The sequence below is a fragment of the Lepisosteus oculatus genome, chromosome 20, assembly GCF_040954835.1.
Source record: "Lepisosteus oculatus isolate fLepOcu1 chromosome 20, fLepOcu1.hap2, whole genome shotgun sequence".
In the NCBI taxonomy this organism is placed as follows: Eukaryota; Metazoa; Chordata; class Actinopteri; order Semionotiformes; family Lepisosteidae; genus Lepisosteus; species Lepisosteus oculatus.
This window is the reverse complement of record NC_090715.1, coordinates 11,318,250-11,341,405: the sequence shown is the minus strand read 5'-3', so window position 1 is coordinate 11,341,405 and position 23,156 is coordinate 11,318,250. Positions and strand designations below refer to the sequence as shown.

Sequence of the window (23,156 nt, the reverse complement as noted above, 5' to 3'; positions counted from 1 at the left end):
GGCATTTAGTGCTTAGTTGTGAAGTACAGAGGCAAGACTGAAAGCTATGCCACTGGTGTATAGTACTGTAACACACATTTGTTGGAGCTGGTGTGTACAACTGTTAATGCACACTGTTGCTGGAAACGGAGTATATGACTGACACACACTGTTGCTGGAGTTGCTGTGTACGACTGTTAATGTACACTGTATCTGAAGCTGGTGTGTACAACTGTTAATGCACACTGTTGCTGGAGCTGCTGTATACGACTGTAGCTCAACATCTTGTCACTAGAGTTTATAAATACTGTACTGCTGTAGCGAAACACTTTGTTATAACACAGACCTTATTGGAGCTGGTTTATAGTCCTATTAGAAGACAGACCTCCGCAGTTGGGACTGGTGTGTACTTTATAACACATTAAAACACTCATGCCGTCCTGGAAGTCATAAAAGTAGATGAAATCCCCTCCCACTTAACCACCTATGAGAACATAAAAGTCAGTTCAGATACTGCACAGATGATGGTTTGAGAGCAGTCGGTTTGTGTTCACTGTTTCCATGGACAAAGTAAAGTTCATAACTTGCATATGAGGTTTTCCTTTAAAAAGTATTTTCTTCAGGCTGGCGTACGGTATCAAAAAGGCTTTTGCAAATTGGATTTTTTGTGGTCCGAGTCAGATCCAATACACACATGCTGCTTGTGAAGCTGCTGTGTGCTTGTGGGAAAAGCCGTCACGTCTTCACCTGATGGTGCCACTTTCTTTGTCTTGCAGCAGAGGAATCTGGAGGGATATGTTGGATTCGCCAACCTCCCCAACCAGGTCTACAGAAAGTCTGTGAAGAGGGGCTTCGAGTTCACACTGATGGTTGTAGGTGAGTCCTTGATGCTTCTGTTTGATCTCCATTCTACTGGTTTGCATGTGATATTAAGGTCATTGTCAACCAGTATTCAGCTGAGTTAAGGATGGTTCTTAGAGATGCTGATTACATTGTAAAATTTTATACCTTTGAAGTCTTTGTTTAGTTGGGGAATGCTTTGCTATTTTCACGGCATCGTCTGTCTGCATCAGGCTCTGTGTCATCCGGAGCTGTCGGAGTTTCTGTTTGCATTTGAAATTACCTTTCAGAGCTCACCTTCTTTCCAAAAAAGCTTAAACACAGACAGGAAATGTGTGCCACTCTCTGGCCCTCCTCAGCTGTGGGTACAGTATCTGCAGAGCAAACTCGTGCTAAGGTGCTCAAAAGAGCCAACTCTTCAAAGTTAAGAAGTTTCCTTTTCCGTTTGCCTGTGCTGATTTCCCTTTATACTGTATCACAGTTTTTGCTTTTGGCTGACTAATCTTTAATGAGGAGTCTGTTTGCGGTAGTCAAATGTTCTTTCTCATTCTTTCTACAGATGCAGTGTCTCTAGCTATGCCAGTTACCTTACTTTTTATTTATTAAAACAACTTTTAATTAAGCGAAGAGCATGCAAACTATAAATGTTTTGCTGAAAATATCTATAGTTAGCAGAATTGTGGTTTACTATCTCTTACCCACTTCCTTCTGTCGATGATGGGAAAAACTGTGTAACAGATGGTGATGTATCAGATCCACCTGACACCCTGGTTTCCTTTTCTACTGTCAAAGACAGGTCTACAGTCACATTTCTTTTAGATCACTGTTTTTATTTAGTCTCCTTGACTGCTTGCTGAGTTCAAATAGTTGAGGTTTTCGTCAAGCAAGGACATTACAATAGCCGCAACCATGACAGTATAATTTTACGTGCTGGAGGAAGAAAAGAAAGAAAGAAACAGCATTGAACAAGCCTGTTTGGAGCCAGTTGCTATTTAGAATCATCCAGCTAACTTTTGGGACACCTACATATTGTTGGCTGCCGTACTTTCACATTTGTTAGGACCACAAACCATGTTCATTTTTTTGTACCATTTTTGGTTTTACACACCCAGTAGGCCACCTCAGCTGGTGACAGGATATATTATTTTTATGACAAAGCACCACTACTAGTAAAGACCTGCCACTGAAGGCAGGTGTTAAGTGCTTTTTAAGAGCTCTGACCTACAGTCCATTTAGTACAGTGGCCCTGTGCAGACTCAGAATCAGCATTGTGTTAATACAATGTAAAAACGAAGCAGCAACTGCTCTGCTTTGCCTACTGCCTGATTGAAACACCTACTTATATGAAGCATTTGAAGAGGATCAGTAGTAGTTACCGCTACACACTATTAAGACCAGCAGAAAATCTGAAAACTTGCTACAGATGGATGAGATAAACAAATAGGATTCATATATACCAGTCAAGACATTTCTTCCTTTTGCTTTTATACAATTTTTCGACATGCTGTTTTGTGAAAGACCTTCTGCATGATGAAAGGGGCTGGTGTTGTGATGTTTGGCTTCATGCAGATCAATAGCCTAAGGATAGTGCGAAAGGCTGGAGCCAAACCTGCTGTTGAGCCCTAGCATTTCCCCAGGACTGAGTCTGTGTAATGCACACACTGGCCCGGCCCTAGATGAGCTCCAGATTTTTATTTTTAAAGCATGATCTCAAGAGCTCTCCGGAAGGAGGAACAAACAGTGTAAAGTTGTCATTTGGCTGTCCGTGCATTTAGTTAAAGAACGCACAAAATGCAGATCCAACATTCTTCCCTTGTTACTCCTCCAGAGATGCATTTAACAGATGTAGCACATCTGGACATGAAAACCATGTGAAAGCAATGCGACATAAGGAAATGTATGCTCAGAAAAGCAGTCCTGTCCTTTATGTTAAAATCAACCGGTAAGAATGAGGCAAAGTGCAACCTTCTTTCTGTTACTTCCATTTCAGATTCCTTGTTCTGTTAATGTATTACTGTGCTTGTGTGTTCACATGACCCAGACAGTTCTTATCAGTAAAGCATGCCTAGAAAAACTGTGAGTTAACTACAACACCTCTCTCTTACGCTTCTATCAAACTGTAACATAGTGGGACTCGACTAAAACATGAATTCTCATTTTTTTTAAACTAAAGAAAAGTTCCTTTAGTATAACAAACATTTGATCTTACGTTCATAACTTAAAACTCTGATTGTGCTCGGCCTTGTCGACATGTGGCGTCATCAGGTTTTGGGCCACTTTGAATTTTGTGCTCTTGCTTTGCGTTTGCTGTTTTCTAACACTTTTTTTAACACATTTTAACACTAAATGAAGGTGCCAACTGTTTTGTGGCGTTTCTGACAAATTTCTGTGACATCTACGAATAGTTTCTCAGCTTTGGTCCGAGGCTAAGGAGAAAATGAAATGAAACCCTTTTGGCAAGTTGACTGTTTTCACGTGTTCATGGAGGCGACCTCGTCTCATGTGCCCACATCTGAGAACGCTGCCATTAAACATTGGGTTTGGAAGACTCAGTAGGCAGATGAGTATCAAATGTTTCTTCCAAGTGAACGGCCTGAGGTGTCGTCACAAGGATAGCAGAGCTGTTCTGTGCTGCCAGCTGTCTGGAGTATTTTTCCTTGTACCAAGGCCTGGGTCTCCCTTCATTTGCATTGACTTCACTGTGCTCTTGTTCCCTTTAGATTCAGTTCTAGAATATTGCTGCAGGCTTGTAAGTGGCAGTGCACCTCTCATCTGTGGGATCTGTTGCCTCCTTCGACTTCCCTGTGTCTTGCTTTCCTGACAACAGCTCCTGGTCTTCTGTTCACCAGTTTGAAATTCTAGGAGACAGAGCCCTCTGAGTGTGCGAATGAATGCTGTGATCTTGCTGTCATTCTGAGACTGTAAATATGTTTCTTTTATAATCATACTTTTCAAAAACTGTGGGTTATGTAGAGCCCTTCATGTGTACTGAGCACATTTTATGGTCTTATTGCTTTTATGGTTGCTGTTTGTGATATCTGCTTCCTGAAGATTATTTTCTGAATGCACTGTGCTGTGCCATGTTATGGCGGGCATGAAAGTCACTTGATAAAGGACAGATTAATCAAATCTTCTTACAGCCCTCACAACAGCAGTATAAAAGCCGAGGAAGTGTCATTCCTAGGATAGTTCTGTGAGCAGAGACCAGTTACCTGTGTCTTCCAGAGAGATGGCTCCCACTTCTCTCCATTTTATCCTAATGTGCAGTACTTTGATTGCATAATTGATTTTGAACGGGAGGGTATCCTGACAAAAAAGTTTTTTCAAATCAAGCGTAGTTTGAGCTGTGACCTGATTCTTGTGGTAACAAACATCATCATCATTATTATTATTGTTGTTCAGAAATGAATATGTGGTATATGGATTCTTAGATGTCATTCCTCTTGTTAAATGCTTGGCAGTAGCATGGCAGTGAACAGATCAGCTGCATCACTCTGCAAAGAGCTGGCGTGACTACTATGTACATAAAGTGGAAAATTCTCAGGAATGAAGCTGAGGGCCATTTTCAACTTCTGAGGTTCTGAGTGAAAGTGTTACAGTGCTTTAAGACACTGATGGTGAATATGTAACATCTCTCCACATAAAAGAGGTGGCAGATAATTTATTCGGCTTGACAGTTTTATTTTTCTTTAATTATTGAAATCTAGACATAAATTAAAAAATGATGCCTTGTATCCTTGAATTATACCACAGACTTCACAAACAGGTGTCTTTGCTATTCACTGTGTATTACAGCAGTAAGCTCTGCATTATGTAGTGTGCGATAACTGACAACACAATGCGTTGACTTTTTAAACTTTATGCCCCACTCTTTTTCTGTTTTCCTTCCTTGCAGAGTGTCAAAACAAAATTGGTAATCTTGTGTTCTCATTTTTACAAGCTCAGTTTATTTAACTTAAAGCCCATTCTATTGAATAACTTGAGACTTTCCACTGTGAACCATGGAGATGTACAGTACTCTTCCCTGCGGCCTGACAAAATTCCCTTTTATGTTATGTCAGTGTGCATTCGAACAGCCCTGTCTGCCTGGAGTGAGCTTCGGCAGCTGCTCTTTGTGCTGCACTATATAAAGTGCTCTTTTTACTGTTGTTTTGGGTAGGGCGGCTCTCATTGCCAAAACAGTCATGAATGATACTGCATAACGTCGATGCTGGCTTTGGTGCAGCTACAATGAACCTTGGTGAAGGACTTCTGTGTGTACATCCCTCCAGTTTGTTTAATTAACAATGGCCTTGGCTTGATTTGTACTTAAAATACTGCCTGCTGATTGGTGAAGTTCTCGATATATATATGGTATATCCTGTGCCTGTATTCTGAAGATTTTTCAGTATATTGTTACAAAAAATTCCAGCTGCACAGCTTGCTTACACTTTAGGTGTAAGAAGTTGTAATTGGGAGTAATTTGAGTTAAGTTACCATGTAAATAGAGAATTTAAAATGCTGAAGTCATGAGGAGAGATATCCCTTCTGGCTCGTCTCTCTCAACACGTTATGTAAAGTGAAGCCATCCCTCTGGTTAATTTCCGATTCCAGTTTCTCAGAGCTGAGCAGGAAGTTTGGCTCCGAAATCAATGAATAATGATCGGGTCAACAGCGCTGTTCCCATGACAGCAGGGAGGTAAACACAAATTGGGAATTTCAAACTGAGAGGAAAAATGAGTGAAAATAAACACTGGTTGGTAAAAGTTAAACAAATACTCTGTGTATGATAATGGGAGCCAGGCATGCCAGTTATCTTCAGCAAAATTCAGAATCAGCCAAAAAGCTCTGAAAGTGATGGTTAGGTTCACAATGACAAAGAGGAAAAAGAAATGAGGAAGGCAGAGGACTGGCTTGAAATCAAATTTCAGAGTGGTTTTCCTGTGTGTGACTGCATTGTATCATACAAGCAAAAACATTTTGCGTTTCCTTTTCTCTCTCTGTCCTTTTGCTTCAGCCTGACTGATGCAGTTTGTAGGGATGTTAGGAAGGAGATACTTCCTAAGTAGTCTTTCTAGTTTTCCCTCCCCTATAAGATACTCTGGCCCCCTACCTGTGCGGTATTTATGACCTCCCTGTGCCAGTGTCCTTATAGACATTCCAGCCTTTACCCAGAGAAGGCCTGATAGCCACAGGAGTGGGCCTCATTCCTTCACTGATAAAAGAATCATCGTCCTTGTTCACTGTTCTGGAGATTCCATCCTTATCATGACTGATAGCACTGGTTACAAGGGACCTTATCACCAGCACTCCCCACCACCAGAATATTGAAATATCCTTTAAGACGACAAGGGCCAGGCAATTGTGTGTGTTTCGTTTTCCCTTTTGATTTTTTTCATTTCAAAGGCGTTTGCCCAGACAGGTACTGTATGTGGAGTCAAATATATGGCGTTTTCCGCTATGTGGGTTATACAAAGGTCTGAGTCTTATCTCGGATATCGTTAGACTCTCCTTATCCATTAGGCCATGGAGACTGTGTGGTCTAATGGATAAGGTGTTAGAATTTGGATTCAAAGATTGGGGCTTGAGCATCTTTGTGGTTGCTCCTTTAAAAATGCTGTTGTTGGTCTGCTTAATTCCACAAAGTCTGGCACTCTTGTCAGCATCTTGACTCGATCTACCAGAAAGCACTACTGAGCACAGAAAAGAGCCCTTTTCACCATTATGTCCTAAAGCTCTTTGTCCTGAACCACACCAGTCACCCTCAGGACTGCTAAAATGACGCATCATCCAGGTGGGGGCTGCACATTAGTGGTGGTGGAGGGGAGTCCCTACTACCTCTTAAGCACTTTGAGGATTATTTGTTTAAATTCCAAGACTCGCAGAAGTTATTATCCTATTGCTCACTTCCAAGTCTTTCTTTTCTAATGAAGTCCTAGAAAAAAGAATCCTCTTTCCACATCTCTGATCATTATTAGTACATCCTAATTTTTTTCCCTTCCTGTCCACAGTTCAGGTTACAAGATCAAACATTCTCTCTCTGCCAGGTTTAATCACTCACTCTCAATACAATGGTATTGTTCAAGTTCAGATTTGCTGTCCTTAAAGGGGAACTGGAACACTTTTTTATATTTCGAGGTTACGAAGAATCTGCATTGATGAGGGCACTTCAGACCACAATGAAAGTAAAATGTACACAGCAACGTGTAAAACCTTCAACTCTCATCACAAAATAGATCAACGTTCTAGGTATGTGCAGCGCCGTGTCATCGGTGCTTCACAACAAGGTTACAAATCTTCCGTTGACATATGTGGCACTATTACATTGTAAACAAGCAGGCTTGCAAATACTTTTAATTCAATGCAAATATTGCTTTCAGCTTCACGGCGGTTTTGCAGACAAATACTATTTACTTGTTGACTCCACAGGTGGGTCACGTTGGAAGAGTTCTGAGGTGAAATGTCTGCTGCACAGCCTATAATTATTCGCTCACACATTTACAGTGACTAGTGAGCAGGAAGGGCTGCCTTACATCACCATTCTTGTGTATTCTCGCTCTCACCTGTGGTGAGACCAGTGGTTTGCAACAACATGGCGACATACAGTACACAAAGCTCCCGATTTTGTGCTTCATTCCGAATGTGTAAAAGTTTGCGATACCATCAATAAATGTATTTTGCAACGGAGATTTAATAGCCATTCTGAGAAACTGGGACTGCAGTTCCTCTTGTTATTGCTGTTATTCCTACATATCCATGTGTCATGTAGTGTTCTAAAAATGTTTTCACTACTGGATAACATTTTCTGTTTGTAAAAAACGTATTTGAAGAAGCAAATTAGATGGACAACATTGAAACTGACACTCTACATTTGAACTTGTCCAGGCTTTAAAGTTGGCATTCTCTTTAGCTCCTGTATTTTCCCCAGTTTCCTCGAGATGGCTGCAAGTTTTCCCTTAACATGCGAGTTTCTCAGAAGTATCCCCCTAGTCCCCCATGCTTCAGCTGGCGGGAATGAAAGATGAGATTCCCTGATACTTCTGGCATGCTGTCTAATGGCCATGTTGTTGCAGCTGTGTGGAACATTGTTATTCTTCTGCTTCGCGCGCGACCTGAAGGGTAATTTGAGCTGCCATACAGATTGGCAGGGTGGCTTGGCTGGCCTTGCAAGCGAATCAGATCGACTCCGTCCAACACATTGCAGCGATGACTCTTCCCCAAAATTACCGGCAGCATGGTGTGTTGGTTTACCATGATCACCACATCAAAGAAAGGCACGCTGTTTAGATTTCATGCATCTAGAATACTGTGGTATCTATGTACGTGGGCACAGAGACATACAGAGCTGTGTACAGCGGTCTTAAAGAGCAAGTGGAGGGTTTGTATAAATATATAGTATTATAGTGTACAACACTGCTGTTGGTAGAACTGTTTCAGTGGCATGCCAGTTAAGAAGGATTTCACCTTGTCATTTGTGTCCTGAGAGGTGAAGGCTCTCTTTAAGGCCTCGGCATGCATTTCAGAACACAGGTGTGTTGTCAGTCTGACAGCACACCCAGCAGTTGGAGTGTTCCCCTTCTAGCATCAATGCCACAGCAAAGCTTCTAGATTCTAGTGATATCAGCCATATCCAGGGGTTTACATAACTGGTATGCAGGGATATAAGCACACTGCAACAAGTAAGACTGTTGCATTTTCTGGTTTTTGAGATCATAATTAATGTGGGTTACCAGAGTCCTGGGCTTTGCTGGCACAATGAGTTTGGCAATAATTGGGAGGTTTGGAAAGCTTGTGTAAAGACAGGACACTTCATAAGTGAACATTTAACACTGCACACTACATGCGAGAGTATTGGTTGGAAAGAGTATTTTCAGCGTAATGTGTCATTTGGCACTAAACGGACTTTAATGAGCAATAAAAAATGGAACAAATATACTACTTTAGAAGAATATATATAAGAAATATTTGGAATGTCTGACAAAAAAGTTAGTCTGACAGGCCTGTTTTCCAGAATTTATAATCCTGGCCAGTATTTAAAAATAGATACCCGGTGTATGTAAAGCTGCATTCTTGAGAAAAAAGGTTTTCTTTTCCCTGTCACATGAATTATTTTTCTTATATTTTGAATTGGGAATAATCTGACCCAAGGTGGAAGATTAATAACAGTAATAACAGTGATTGAAACTTAAATAAACAGGGTAACTTTGTGCAGATGATTTTGGTATTAGATCCCGTTTCAAGGTTTGATATAATTTTCAGAGCTTTTATGAAGCCAACAATATTAAACAGAACTGACATCTGTCATGTATCTAGCCCATGCCGACACATCCCTACATACAGCAGCTGCAGCTTTGAGGCCAAAGAAAATGAGTGATGTTCCTGTATGAAGTATCACTTTAATGGAAACCAGCTGGAAAATTGTTTGGACAATTGGTGGGGTTCTTTTCAGGGTCTTTAAGTAAAAAATCCATTATTTCAAAAAACGGTCTGTGTGAGGTTTTGTTTCACTGTGTAGAAAAACTGCCTTTTGAGTGGTTGGGGGTTCCGACTGCTGCAGTTCGTCTTTTCATGTACGCGAGAGAAATACAGCTTCCAGTGGAGGGAGGTTGTTCTCTCCTGTATCCCTCTGCTGTAGGAGAACAGGATCTGCAGTATGTTCATAACCTCAGTACAGACATAGACCTCTGAATAAAACACAGCAGCTGGAAGGACACTGTCAGCAATGTCCAGTACTGTTTTCAGGACTGAGAGAGGTGTGCTGCTTTGTGGACTAGGTCTGTCTAAGCCCAGGTGCCTGTTTCTCTGTGTCCACCTTATTCTGTAAGACTGTCTGCGTCTTCGTCTGTTTCTACGGCTGGCTTTGAGCTACGGGAGTCATCACTGGAAGAATTAATCAAGTAATACGGCGATCTCATGGATGTTTTTGCAGTTTGGGGGATAAAAAGACAAATATTTGTCACAGGAAAGTGAAACTTTACTTTGCAGCATATGTTTTTAGTACTTGGCCCTCCACACTAATCTAACCTCCTTTTTTCTGTTTCCAAAATTATATCAAAAGGTTAGGCTAATGTACCAACAGACACTCTGTCACGGACTTGACATTTTTTTTGCAAATACTTGATTTGTTCTAGTAATCTGATCCAGGATGGGGTAACAGTCATCAAGATGACGTAACGGTGCACAGTAGAGAGAAATGTTTAAGTGTGGATATTGATCTTTGCTCTCAGCCTGTCAGCAGTGGACATAGTCCAGAGTTTCTCCTCAGGGGAGCTGTATTTCTTTGCCTCTCTAGTGCTGATGACATGCCACTTTACAAAGATGCTGGTTAAGGTAGTGACTTTCATATCTGCTCTATGGTGCTGCGTCACATGTATAGGCTGTGTAAGGTAGTCTAGACTGTAAGTGTGGCTTTAGGATCTGGACTGGATGTAATGGATCCCAGGACAGCAGTGAAAAACTCGTGTCACCTTAAACATCACTTGACCTCTTTGCTGGCTTTCTCAGTAATGGTTCAAGACACCTGGTGCCGCTGTCACACTGCTATGCCAATCAGGCCAACACTCAGTCTGTGTTTCCCAGGATAGCAGATTTGTGCAGAACAGCACTGGTAGCACTTGGCCACAAAAAGATTCCCGTCTCATTGACTTCAAGATTTTGCAAGTTGCAGGCTGTTGTATACAAGCCAGTAAATAGTGAGGGATGGCAATGGGTCAATACACAATGTAGTGGAATTATTAGTACTGCCTGTGGGCCTGCAAACAGTTCTACTATGTCTACTTAATGAAAACCAAACACAAGTGTTGTGATTCATCAACATACCAATACATTAAATAAAGTCAAGAAGTGCATAAGATCTTAGCTGAAGGGTTTAGAAGTGTGTGAGAAAGTGTGTTTCTTGTGTTTCCTGGGGAGACACAGGAGGTGTGTAAGGAGGTCATCTTTCAGTGAATATCGGAAATTGTTTAGATCACTGTCTCCCCTGTGCTCCACTCCCCCACCTCATACACACGCACAGACAGTCGTCTCTTTCCTCGGATGCCTGACACTGTCAGAGGAGACTGAAGTATCAGTTTAATGCCTTTTCTGGCAACACACTGAGAGAAAATGCCTGTTCCGTTAGACTCCAGAGAAGTGGCACTTCACAGTGAGCTGTCATGGTGTGAAAAGAGAGAACATATCCCTGTGTCCCAAACGATTCTCATTACACTAAGGTGTCATTTCTTGTCTTGAGCACTGAGGCTTGTTTTAAAAGTACATTGCTCGATTGGCTGTCCCACAGTTCAGAGGAAGTGCTGTGCTGTTGGAGACCTGATGAGTTAGGTTCCCCTTGGCTGCAATGGGCACTCCAGTTCTTATTTTGTATTCGATCTGTGGCAGGGATGAGGTGCTGGGGTTGAGTTCCCCTTGTATGGCATTATAGTTCTAGCTTTACTGAAGATTTCCACTACAGATTTAGTGCACTGCAGTGTGAGGCAATATACATTCATGTCTTCTGAGTGAACTCTGGAAAAAAGCTGAAGCCATCTGAAATGATTGATAAAGTATGACATGATCCTGAGGAATGCAGTAGTCTTTTTAGCATGTGCTTGGTGGTTCCTCATTTATAGAACTCAGCTCAGGTGCAACATCATGTTTCAAAGCCTTTATTACTAAATGTTTATAATCGTCTTCTGTCCTTGAATGAATAAATAGCCATTTAGAACTTTGCATTTTTTAACACTCAACCAGCTTTGATATATATATCTTTTGTTTTGTTTCATGTCAGCCCTTTGCTTCCTGTTTTTGTGGATATTTTGGTGTCCAATGTTATTTATCATTCTCATCCTATAGGATTTCAGAACCTTTCTAGGTGGGAAATTCCAGCTCTGTTAAATTCTCTCTAGAAGCAATTAGCTGAACTTGTAGAATAAAACATGCTCACCAACAAAAATAAGTCGAGGCACAAAATGTTTCTCTTCAAAACATATCCTCTCATGCCATTAGATGAAGCTAATTCTCTTCAGGAAATGCCTGGACAAGATCATTCAATCAAAAAGCTACTAGCAGCCCCAAACCTAATGTGTAATTTTTCATTTCTAACATTTTTTGTGTTCTCTGAGTGGCTGTTATCCTGTTGGAAGACTAATGATTTTGATGACTCTGTGATTGCATGTTTTTTTATGCGGGCACGTTCACATGCAATCAGGGACTAATCAAGTTGAAACCTGTAATCAAGTGCTACAGGTCTGGTTTAGATTTTATCTAGTCACAATTCTTGGATCAGCTTAAATTGTTTTGAGCAATTGTTAGTAAATATGATTGTCCTGTAATCAGAATGAGCAATTAAGCTCTGGTTTAACGTTGACTTTATCAGTCTCTACGTACTGTATAAGCGACTGGCATCAGCGGTTGAATTCCTTGAGCAGTAGTTCACGTCAGCAGCTTCCTGTTGCGTCTTGACTTGGTGTGCGTCCTCTGGTCTCTGAGCTGGATTCTGGTTTCAGAGCACAGGCTCTGTTGGTTCCGCCTACAGTACAAGGAGTTGTTAACTGGTGGCCCAGAGCCACGCTTTCTCCTGGCCTTTCCTCTTTCTCTTGGGGAGGCATCTCTGTGTTTTAGAGAGAAATGGGAAGTAAGCATAGCAAATAACCAACGAAACAGTAAAAAGGGGGTAGAAGCTGAACTGTACTTTACACTCTTCTCAAATGCAGCACAATGACAGGAAAATTGAGGTTTTGTGAGCACAGCACATCCTTTATAATCATGCCTTGTGGGGGGAAAAAAAAAGAGACTTCCTATTCAGTCCAGATGTTGTATGCAGTCCAGCTGATTTCCCTACAGGTGGTGAGCCAGTGGTCGAATGAAGAAAGGCTTTTTATGATAATCATGTGAATCATGGGGGCCCTCAGCCCTGCTCAATGTGCTCTGGAATGTGATGGCTCAGATGGCTCACGTTTTCAAAATAGGATCTTTTGTCCCTTATTTACGTTCTTTACCTCCGTTGTTGTGCACCATTATTCTTTGGATCATGTCGCACCAGAGTATCTCACACGTCCCCAGTGAGCACATGGGAGTGCAGCACTGGCTACAACTCTGTTTCACTCCCCTCACTTCTGTTAGGAGTGGAGTATTCTGGGGCCTTCAGAGGGGCACAACCAGTGTAGACATCTGCTCAGAGCTTATTCACAAAGCCGGATTGTAACTGGGGTTCTCCAGTAAATGGTGCACAATAGGCATAAGGAGTTCAAGGCGGCGTGGTATTTATTGGTGTTCTGTGCAGCGGCCCCTCTAGCTAAACAAGTGTCTGCGAGTTTCTGTGCATTTAGTCTACAGCAGGCAACTTTTGAGTGTTACATGAGTTTACGTTTTTCATTCCATCTTGCATTGTGAGCAGTGAGCAGTGAGCAGTGAGCAGTGAGCAGTGAGCAGTGAGCAGTGAGCAGTGTCTAAATGTGCTTCTTGATTTTTCAGGAAACCCATTAATCAAGGTACTGGGTTGTCTATACCTAGTCTGTGCAGGATCGGTGAATTAAGATAAGTTAATCATGATGATTCCAGGAATAGTTGGTTTAGAAAGCATAACAGTAGCCCATTTCTAATTTAATGAGTGAGGTGCTGCTAAGTCCTCTGTGATCTGCTTCCTCTGCCTCTGTTCAGCTGATACTCTTAATATCTAGTGACTGTTGGCTCTTGCACTCAGAAACACATGCGGGGAGCTCAGACTCAAAATAAGACACAGACCTCATGCAAACATCGGCGCAGGCATGCTGCGGTCAGATGCAGCCTGGGCCTCGGGACGCCCTGATTCCGAGCACAAGACTCACAGCGCATCCACACATGGAGCCAGTCCCACACATAGACACTCGCAGCCACAAACTAACATCCAGACACTGACATAACATTGACTTTACTGTTTCCATGACACACCCAGACCCAGTAATAATCTCTTGGGCTTGATCACAGCCCCAGAAACAGTGCAGAGCCAGGAAAGATGACTCCATTCAAGAGCTTAAAAGCTTATTCCATTTCTTATGTCTCAAAATCCCAAATAATGTTGCTCTAAATGGAGTAAATTTGGAAAGATGAACCTGGAAGAAAATGTATACTTTCTGTTTCGTCAGTATCATTAATATCACGCTCTGCCGTTTTATACGACGTAAACTTACCTCGATGTAAGGAGAGTCTTCTTTCCGTTGTCAATACTGTTGTCTAATTAGAAGTGGATCATGCAGCGCAAGTTCCTTTTCTACCCCTTTTTCACCTCCTCTAAGGAAATAACGATAATATTGTTCGTAAATTTTATATAAGGATATTCACCGATTTCAAATGGTTGTACAAGTAATTAAAATTAATCATTAATACAAATAAATACAAATGCTTGGTCACTGCCGCAGAGATATCAGGACAAAGATTGATTCTAGTATTATTATTTCATAACTTACTTGGTTTATGTGAATAGTTTATTCCAAATTCCCCTCCTCCCCCCCGATGACTGATGCAACTTTTTCCTCTTATGTGACTTATGATCCCTACCTGGACAGTTAAAAATATCGGGTGTAGCTGATAAACACCCTCCTGTGTACTGAGGGCAAAGGTATGGGATCCACATGCAGTATCTTGGTTTGTTCCTTGTAAAAGCAGTCAACATCTATCATCTACCTATCAAGGCTATTGATGAAAATAGCCTTGATAAAATCTGTTGCATAGTAGGCATTGATACTCCCATGTATCCTAAAACTAGAATGTTTTAGGACAGTGGGAGGACCTCCCACACCCATAATGAAGAAATTAAAAAAATATATAAACCCAGAAAAAATCATATTAGCCATACAGGTGCGGTCTTTGCCAGTGAGAGTGGAACTTTCTGTGCGTGTACTGTAGCTTCTCCCCTTGGCGTCAGTCAATGGCGGTTTTGTCCTCTCCTCATGACCAGCGTGGCGCGTCATGGCTTCACTGCTCTGTGTGTCTCCAGGTGGCGAGCGAAGATTTGTCTGTTCAGAGAAGTGTAAAGAAGCAGATGGGGGATTTCTGTGGCTCGGCAATCTGCCCTACTGCAGCCCGTCTGTTAAACGGGATTAATTAGGTTTGTGCTTTTTAAGTGGCCGTCTGGCATGAACACAAGAACATGCAGAATGATGGAAGGCAGGCCACCTTGGAGTCTTAGCAGCAGGGCTTAAAGTTCTTTTTTTTAACGTTTGTAAATTATATATATTACAAAATAGCATAAACTAAAAATGAATAATGAGTCAGATTCCTATCGTCATTACTTGGATATTGAAAAAAATGTGCAGATTGAAAATAACTAGGCAGAATGTCCCATGTTCCAGTACACAAGTTTTGAAAAAAGAAATCTTTCAGTTGTAATCAGTACTATTTTTTCACACGTATTAAAGAGGTCTCTTCAGAAAATACAAATGCTGGCTTGCACCCTCGAGAATAAGGGCTGTTATGTTTTTGCCAACCTGCTTTTCTGCAGAGCTGTTGAGTTTCTAATTATGGTGTTAGCACTGAAACTACGCTGGCGTTTCAAAGGCTTTTGGCACATTAAACCTCACTCTGGCTGCCATTCTGACTCCTGCAAATACTTAATGAAATGCTTGTTTAATTAGGTTGAGGAATTCTCATTAGCAATTCGTGATAATTGTATAAAATTAATCAGTAAACAGTAAACCGATGAAATGGAAGCTGATGCATGTGAATTCAAGATTAGAGGCCAGTCGTGAGCTTCTTCATAAGCTAGGGGCTGTAGTTCAGTAGTAGATGTCTCTTCTCCAGGGTGCGTTAACACTCCTGTTAGAGAGTGGGGCTTGCAGTCTGTCATCAGTTGAACACTGTGGGTGGGCTCTGAGGGGCTTGTTTTCCCCATCCTTTCTCTCCATGCAGCTCAGGGATGGTTGCTTAGACCTGAGGTGTAAAGAAACAATTTGCCACTCCAGACTGGGTGGGCATGGCATGTCAAATAAAAAAACAGAAGGTGAATCCGAAAGAAAATAACAAAATAGTAGACAAATATTTCCAGAATTTGAGGGTGTTAAATGGAAATAAAACTGGTATTTCCAAATGAAATAGTTTTTTAAAAGGGACCAATTTGTGCAAGGATCCATCATTCCATAACGTGATTTTCTGTTCCCTTGATTAGAAGATAAGACAGACCTGTGAGTGTTGTTCAGCTATTTTCTTACCAGAGTTCCACTGAAATCCCTTGTGATTGAAGCACTTCGATTGAAGGGGTTCAAGTGAGAATCTGTTGGCAATCGCTTGGTATCAATACGATTTTAGTCTGTAACTTTTCTTTGCCTAAAACACAGCCTCCTGGATAAGTGTCCACAACAGTGGAAGTGAAGGTCAGGCTTCAGTTTGTCCTTGATGGAGTTTGTCGTCATGTCTGCTCTTGCGAAAGGCCCAGTAATCTTCCTGCAGCGTGAATCTTCACGCTTCAGCGCGAAGTGTGCTAGTTGAAGTGTCGGTTTGGGCGCTGGCACCTGTTAAGCATGTTCCCAGTGTGGTGAGCCACTGGCCTGAACTAATTCTGTCATGTTATGTTCAGGTATTAATGTAAAAACGAACCCCTTTTCCATATTCAAATTCAAAATTCTCTGCTGCAGGCCATTGCAATGTTTTTGTGATCCTTTCGAAGTTCTCTCATTGTTTTTAACAAAACTATAGCATTTTTAATTCAACCTGTAAAGTTCAACCCTTGCCAAGGGTTATAAACCTAGAATTTAAAAAGTTTAAAGAGGGGGCTTGTGGAAAAGATGACACTAACCCAGAAAAAAAAAAAACCATAACCAAACATCAGGCCAAAATGTGAAACTAAATAACTCTAGTTGGTAAATAAATCAGACATGTACATTTGTGGGTGATTGTTACTGGAATCATAGCAGTCACCTTTCGCCTAATAACACTGGCAGCACACAGGAACCTAGTCCGTAGCTAGTCCTAGTCCGAGCAGACTCCGTCCACGATGGCTGACCAGAATACAAATATGTTCTCTTTTTTAAACTAGTCAATTGTGCCTGCATTTTGTCAATATTCACTGTAAGAACTCACATCCACTCTGATTTTCCCTGCCGTTTTTAATTCAAAGTTAAGTTCCATTTGTCACCCTTCCTTGAGGTTTTCTTGAGGTCGATTGTGTTCAAAAAGGCAGGCTCCTCAGCTCCTGTCCGTCGGCTGTGGGACCGACTGGAGTCTTCCTGCAGTTTCCATTCCTTCCGATGGAGGAGAGGCGTGTAGGCTTGGGCCCAGATGCTGTCCAGACTGACTTGTGTCTCGTTAAAGCGTTGACAGGAAATATTTGTGGTAAGAAGGCAAAGGCCCAGGGAGCAAGATAATGGGAGAATTTCCCAGCTGTAACTGCCCTCATCCAGGCTGACGTTTCCTTGGAGCTCCCCAGAGACACCCAAAGGAAACCGTTTTCAGTGATTTTTTTTTTTGCTTGGTGTAAAAGGTGCTGTCAGGTATTAGATAGAACCAAAATGAATTCTAATTTATATTATGTCTGAGCAATCTGTCTTTTCTCCCCTCCAGTGAAAATGTATTTAGTGTTCTCAAGATGCATCCTTGGTCCTCAGCACTGAAAATGAGTAGAAATGCTCTCTGAAAATTTAGCAAAGTGATTGAGGCCCTCCTGCTGGAAATTTGATTCGGTCAGATGTTGACATAAGGAAAAATAAATGTTTTTGCCAGGGTCTTGAAGCTGGCCATGTGCCAATCATTGCTGTCCTGAAGTTCCTAACAGTGTTGAGTAACACACTGCCAATGTGTGCATTTCTGACATCTGGCAGAAAAAGGTGACAAAAGAGCAAAATGGACTGGAGCTCTTTAAGGATGACAACACTGCAGGGGGACATATATTTGCATTCTGGGAACTCATGTTGCTTGTTAAATAAAAGAGACTTTTACAGATGTTTTCACAATCGGACACTGTGAGTCAACCTAATAAATAGATGTCACCATTTCCATTATACTGAACTACTTAGGGATCATTTTCACATCACTGAACAAAGCTGAGAACTCTGCAAGTGGTAGAAAATTCCCTTCATATTTAAATTTCAAGAATATTTTATTGAAGTGTAATTACCTTTCTTGAATATATACAGTAGTACTGTAAAAAGTCTACCTAGAAAAACATACAGGTCTGGTCAACAGGGGTCCAGGAAGAAAAACATTGAATTATAGTGTCAGGCTGCATTATGTCAATATGTTGGAATAAAAACTCATGGGATATGATATAGAAAAAATCAATTTATGATCCTGCATATTGTTTATGTTGAGAAATGAACAGTTTTGCACTGAGAGTTTTTTTCCCCCACTTACCAAAAAGACTAGACAAAGAAAATAATCATGCAGATGTTAAAAGCATTATGCATGCATTACATAAATATCTTTCATTTAGGTTACTGGGTGTCTTTTTATAATGTAAACCTTTTTATAATATTACAATTAAAATGTAATTAATTTTCAGGATGAGATAATGCTATAAAAATAAAGTCTATAATCTTTATGTATTATGATGATAATAATAATAGTTTAAAATTAACTCATTAAATAATAATTAAAAATGTTACATCCACCTTAATATTTAATATATATAATCATATAATTTTTAAAATTAAATTGCATATAGGCTCCAAATCACTGAGTGAGTTTGCTTTGTTATAATAATGACAATGAAGTTGGTTCAGCTGGTTGTCTGTGTTGATTTGTTTAGCAACTACTTTGGCTAAACGAGTTATCTTTAGCTGTGCACTGGTAGGTAGTCTTGTTGCTTACAGCATATTCAATCTCAGCACATCTTTTTTCAGGTATTCCATATATATAAAAACATTTGGTTATATTGATGGACCGTCGCATCATCCAGGTGGGGCTGCACATTGGTGGTGGTGGAGGGGAGTCCCCATTACCTGTAAAGCGCTTTGAGTGGAGTGTCCAGAAAAGCGCTATATAAGTGTAAGCAATTAATAATAATAATAATAATAATAATAATAATATTGCAGGTTTAAGAGTGCACTGGCCTTGTGGTGGTCTGTTTTGGTAACTCAACCTCTGGTTTTAAGTTTGTGTTAAGTTTCTAAGTAACATTGTTGAAACAGGATTATTTGTCCATGCTCTCAGGGCACAGAGTGCTCCTGCATGTTTCTTTTCCCTTGCTTACATGGGATTGAGTGTGTTCCCTCTGCTTGCTGTATGGAGAACTGGACGTCTCGGGTTCAAACCGCTGGCCTGGAGTGGAGATTTCCAAACAGCAGGGTGCTGTTTGCTGGATGCTTCTTGGGAACCAGGTTTGAAGACCATTCTCAGAAGCCCTTGGATAACTGTCCTTGGATAACAGTAACTATATAATGGAACAGGATCATAAATAAGAAAATGTGGATGTTAAAAGTACTCCTCAAAGGACACTTTGACCTTTTAGTAGCATTTTCAAGCTTAAATATTCATTCTTTTTTGAGTTCCTGCTTTATTTTTTCTTCAGGCCTCAGCAGTTCTCTGCTTTGAATCCTAGTGAGATTGGACAGAGCACAAAGAGCAGCCTTTACACAGTGATAGTCACAGCACCGAGCACAACGCAGAGCCAACACAAACAGAGCTGTGCCGAGTGGCCTAGTGTCTCATGATGGGCCTGACATAAACAGCTGCACACAAGACTTGCATTTCTCAGACAGGGCTGGGAGAGCTTTGAGACCTCTGGGCAGTTAGGGTGGTTTGGGTATTTTTAACACCAGCAGGGGAAGGGCATTGGAGCTATGACGTGTGTAGACTGAGAGAGGGTGAGTCTTTTGAAAATATGTTTTTATTGCCTTTGAAAATACGCACTTCGTTTTGTGCCTTTAACCTTAAGTTCCTGCCTAGCGCTTTTATTGGAAAAGAGGCCTGTTGGCAGGCTGTCTGTGTGAAATGGAGCCAGACTAATTGAAGAGACTCAGTAACTGGATGTGCAGTCTCCTTTGCCTGTCTTGAGAGGGGAGCATCAGCAATTCTTCACTGCTATCGAGGTGACTACTCCCTGCTGCTCCTTCAGAATCTCTTCTGGACTCTGTTAACTGTGAAGAAAAGCCTTTGAAGCACGAAGAGTCACTTTAACCCCTTAAGGCTAGGGATGAGGGCCCTCTGTAATAGTTTGTTCATATCTATGTGCATTTGTTCTAATGGGAAAACAGGAGGACCTTCATCACACAAAAAATCTATGGGTGTTTTGACCAGGTATATGTCTTGCACTTCATGGAGCTAGCTATAATCAAACCAAATAAACTGTCCAGACTTCCATTTGGGGAAACTCTTACTGCAGGACATGCAGTAATATGGGCAAACTGTCTTTCAAATGTCCACATTAGACATTAGAAGTTTTTCCATTCAGGAAGGAAGAAGTGAAAGGGAGTGCCCTTACAGTCCAACTGCTTTCTTAGACCATTTGTTTATTGTTTTTTTGTGATCTGCATGATAACAGAGAGGGAGCTGCCCAGCATCAGAGCTCTCTCTCCTATGGGAACAGCAGAGCTCAGGAATGGCACATCAGATCGTGAGCAGAGTTCCCAGCAGAGGAGGGGTTCAGGGGTCAGTAATGGGCAAGGAAGATTATACAGTACATTTTTCCCATATTAGAATGCTGTCTTTTGATGCACTACTCAGTTTATACCAAAGATTCCTATATTCCTATATTAGATCATTTATACAGTGTATTAAAATGAACAGAAAAGGCAATCAGTCCTCAGAAATCATTGGTCATAAGAACTGTATTCCCTTTTACCTCCTGCCAGTGGTACATATCTGACATAAAACCATCCACAGAGGCAGGGTCCTGCATGGTGCTTTCTGACTATAAGGAGGACTCAGGGAGGATATTTTAGCAAGACCTTTAGCGCTGTAAGAAGATGTTTAGAGTCGAGGTGGATGGTCTCATATCTAAAGGTTTTTTGCCCACCATTTGACCATTTGTTTCAGGAAGTTCATGCCAGATGTCACCTTTTGTGCCATGTGTTTGGTTACACAACAATATGCCATCCGGGAGGAGATTCCTGTCCTCTCCATGACTTGGTGTACTGGAGCGCAGAGCCACCAGCAGTGATAACACGACAGGGCTCATGTCCATACATAGGTTTGGTTCATTATTTGCTGCTGCCTCCTAAATCATTATCGGTCTGTGAAGTTTTTTTTTCCAAGGCAGGCAGAAGAATGTTTAGAGGAAAGTGTTTCTCCCTTCAGCATGTCTCTGGATGCACGTGACAGTTTCTTTATTTGTTTTTCAGTGTTTGGATGGGAGTGGTGACGTTGTAGCCTGCCAGGGTCTATTCTTTGTGTGAGCCAATCCATTCTGTCAGTTTGAGAGAGTCTGTTTATGAAAGGAAGAGAGGTCAACTTTGAGTCACCCACTGTGTTAATTTAATTTAGTTGTTCTATGCTGAGGTAATGTTCAGACTTTGTTGCGTATAACTGGAGAATTTTTGTCTGGCCTGTGTCAGACTCCATATTTTGAAAGGGCATATTCTGACAGTTGTAGCTTAGAGGCTTATGTCTTGTTTTGATTAAACACAAAGTGACTTTCAACCGTTTCTGCTCCAGAGGAAAATTAGCTGCCAATTCTATTAAAGAGCCATAAAGCCTTAAAGAGACAGGCCTATACAAACATGAGATAGTCTTGCAGAGAAATTAATTTGATATTTGTTTAGCTGTGCTTGTAGTTCAAAACCATGGAGCATCTGTTGCATATGAGCTAAAATTTGCTCATCGATCCAAAATGAGGGCCTGAGAAGCAAAAGTTGAAATATATTGAAATCAATGCAGTCAATCAATGGTATAGCTGTCCCTAGGCTATAATGCTTGGGTGTTTTCCCTCATCGCTTAGGTTTTTTTTAATGCACTTGGAAATAAACTTAACGGAGCTCTTAAAAGACGTTTGGGAGGGATGATGGCATCTAAGTGACTTCCACCCAAATGGTTCTAAATCATAATCTTTCCTGACATCATTTCCTGAAAGCTGTAAATGCCGTGAACATGTCTCTTTTCACATTTGTCTCTTCTACCCCATCTCTGCACCCTCTTGGTTCACTCCTCACTCTTGCTGGGCAGCCCAGCCTTCTTGTGCTATAATCAGGGGGCTGGCCTTCAGCCAAGCAGGTTAAGCCAAATCTCACTATACCTAAGCACTCCTCAAATGCTTCTAATTCTAGAGTGTCAGTTTTTCTTATGAATGGAGGTCTTTGCGCTTACCTCACAAGCCAGCCCTGAAAAAAGTGGGCAACCAAAACAGTAACATTTTAAAATTAGTTTCACACGTTATTGGCTTGGTCTAGTTTGGTTTTAACTATATATATTACAAACAAGAGGAAGCAATTTAGCCTGTCTAGCAACCAAGGCTGCTAGTGAATCTAACTCATTTAGCCTTCATAAATGTCAGATTATTACCATTTAAACAAAAGCACCAACTAAAAAGGATAAAGGGAGGATTTAATCAATTCTAAGTTATTTTCTACTGGACAGATATATTAGGCAAATTAATTAGGCCTGTCACACCAAAATAGTAGCTTATACTGTACTTCAAGATGAAAAAGTTATTAATGTTCTTTTGATTGAATAAATGCGCTTTCTAATTGTAATGACTACAACTGGGAAAAGAACACACAACAGTGGTTTCCCGAAATTAAACAATTCCATGTGCTCCTGAAAATGGGTTCAAAAAAAGGGTTTGGGAATAATGCTTGAAAACTCAAAAGAGGAATCGGTTTGAGTGAGGAGGAGGATAGTGCATTGGCTGTAAACAAGGAAAAATTAAGGTTGGGTCCACACTGAAAAGTAACAAAAAAAAAAATGTGTAGGCCGTGCTGTTTTCTTCAGGTGACAGAGCTAAATTCTTAACATTTGCTCCGCTCAAGAAAAGCACAGCTTTACAGTGAAGCGGGAAATCGGTTATCAAAGAGCTCTGAATGACGCACAGAGAATAATGCTTTACAATGTAGCAGAATGGCATGAGGAGTTTAAATTGACCTGCTGTCGTTGTTCCTGATTAAAAGTACACACTGCAATTTCTAGATAGTGTATCTGTACAGGAGATTAGGGTTGAGATTTTCAAGACCTAGGAGGACTTAAACTAAAAAAAAAAAACAATTAACAGAGGTTTTAATTGCTGCTGTATGCACTCATACAAGACATACAGGCGGTTTTCCATGTTTATGGAGTTCTGCAGCTGTAACTGGTCAAGCATGAGAAGGTATGTGGATCTCGTCTGAGAGGGGGAGACTGTCTGTCTGAGGAGAGATTATACCATTAGGGCATGCTTCTTTGGAGCTATAATACTTCTATCCATTGTGGTTAGCAGTTTATATTGAGTGTGACAGTGTGCAAACAACAGCTATATTTTAAAGTAAATAGTAAAACTGAAATGA

The 23,156-nt window shown here is 41.0% G+C and overlaps 1 protein-coding gene across 1 annotated transcript in view; it reads left to right on the top strand.

Annotated features, from left to right (window-relative positions):
- septin15 (septin 15) overlaps positions 1-23,156 on the top strand; it is a 67,130-nt gene that overhangs the window by 7,910 nt on the left and 36,064 nt on the right. The window contains exon 2 of the mRNA XM_006641193.3: positions 756-855. Coding sequence (XP_006641256.1) covers positions 756-855 — 100 coding nt within the window. The remainder of the gene's footprint in view (positions 1-755; positions 856-23,156) is intronic.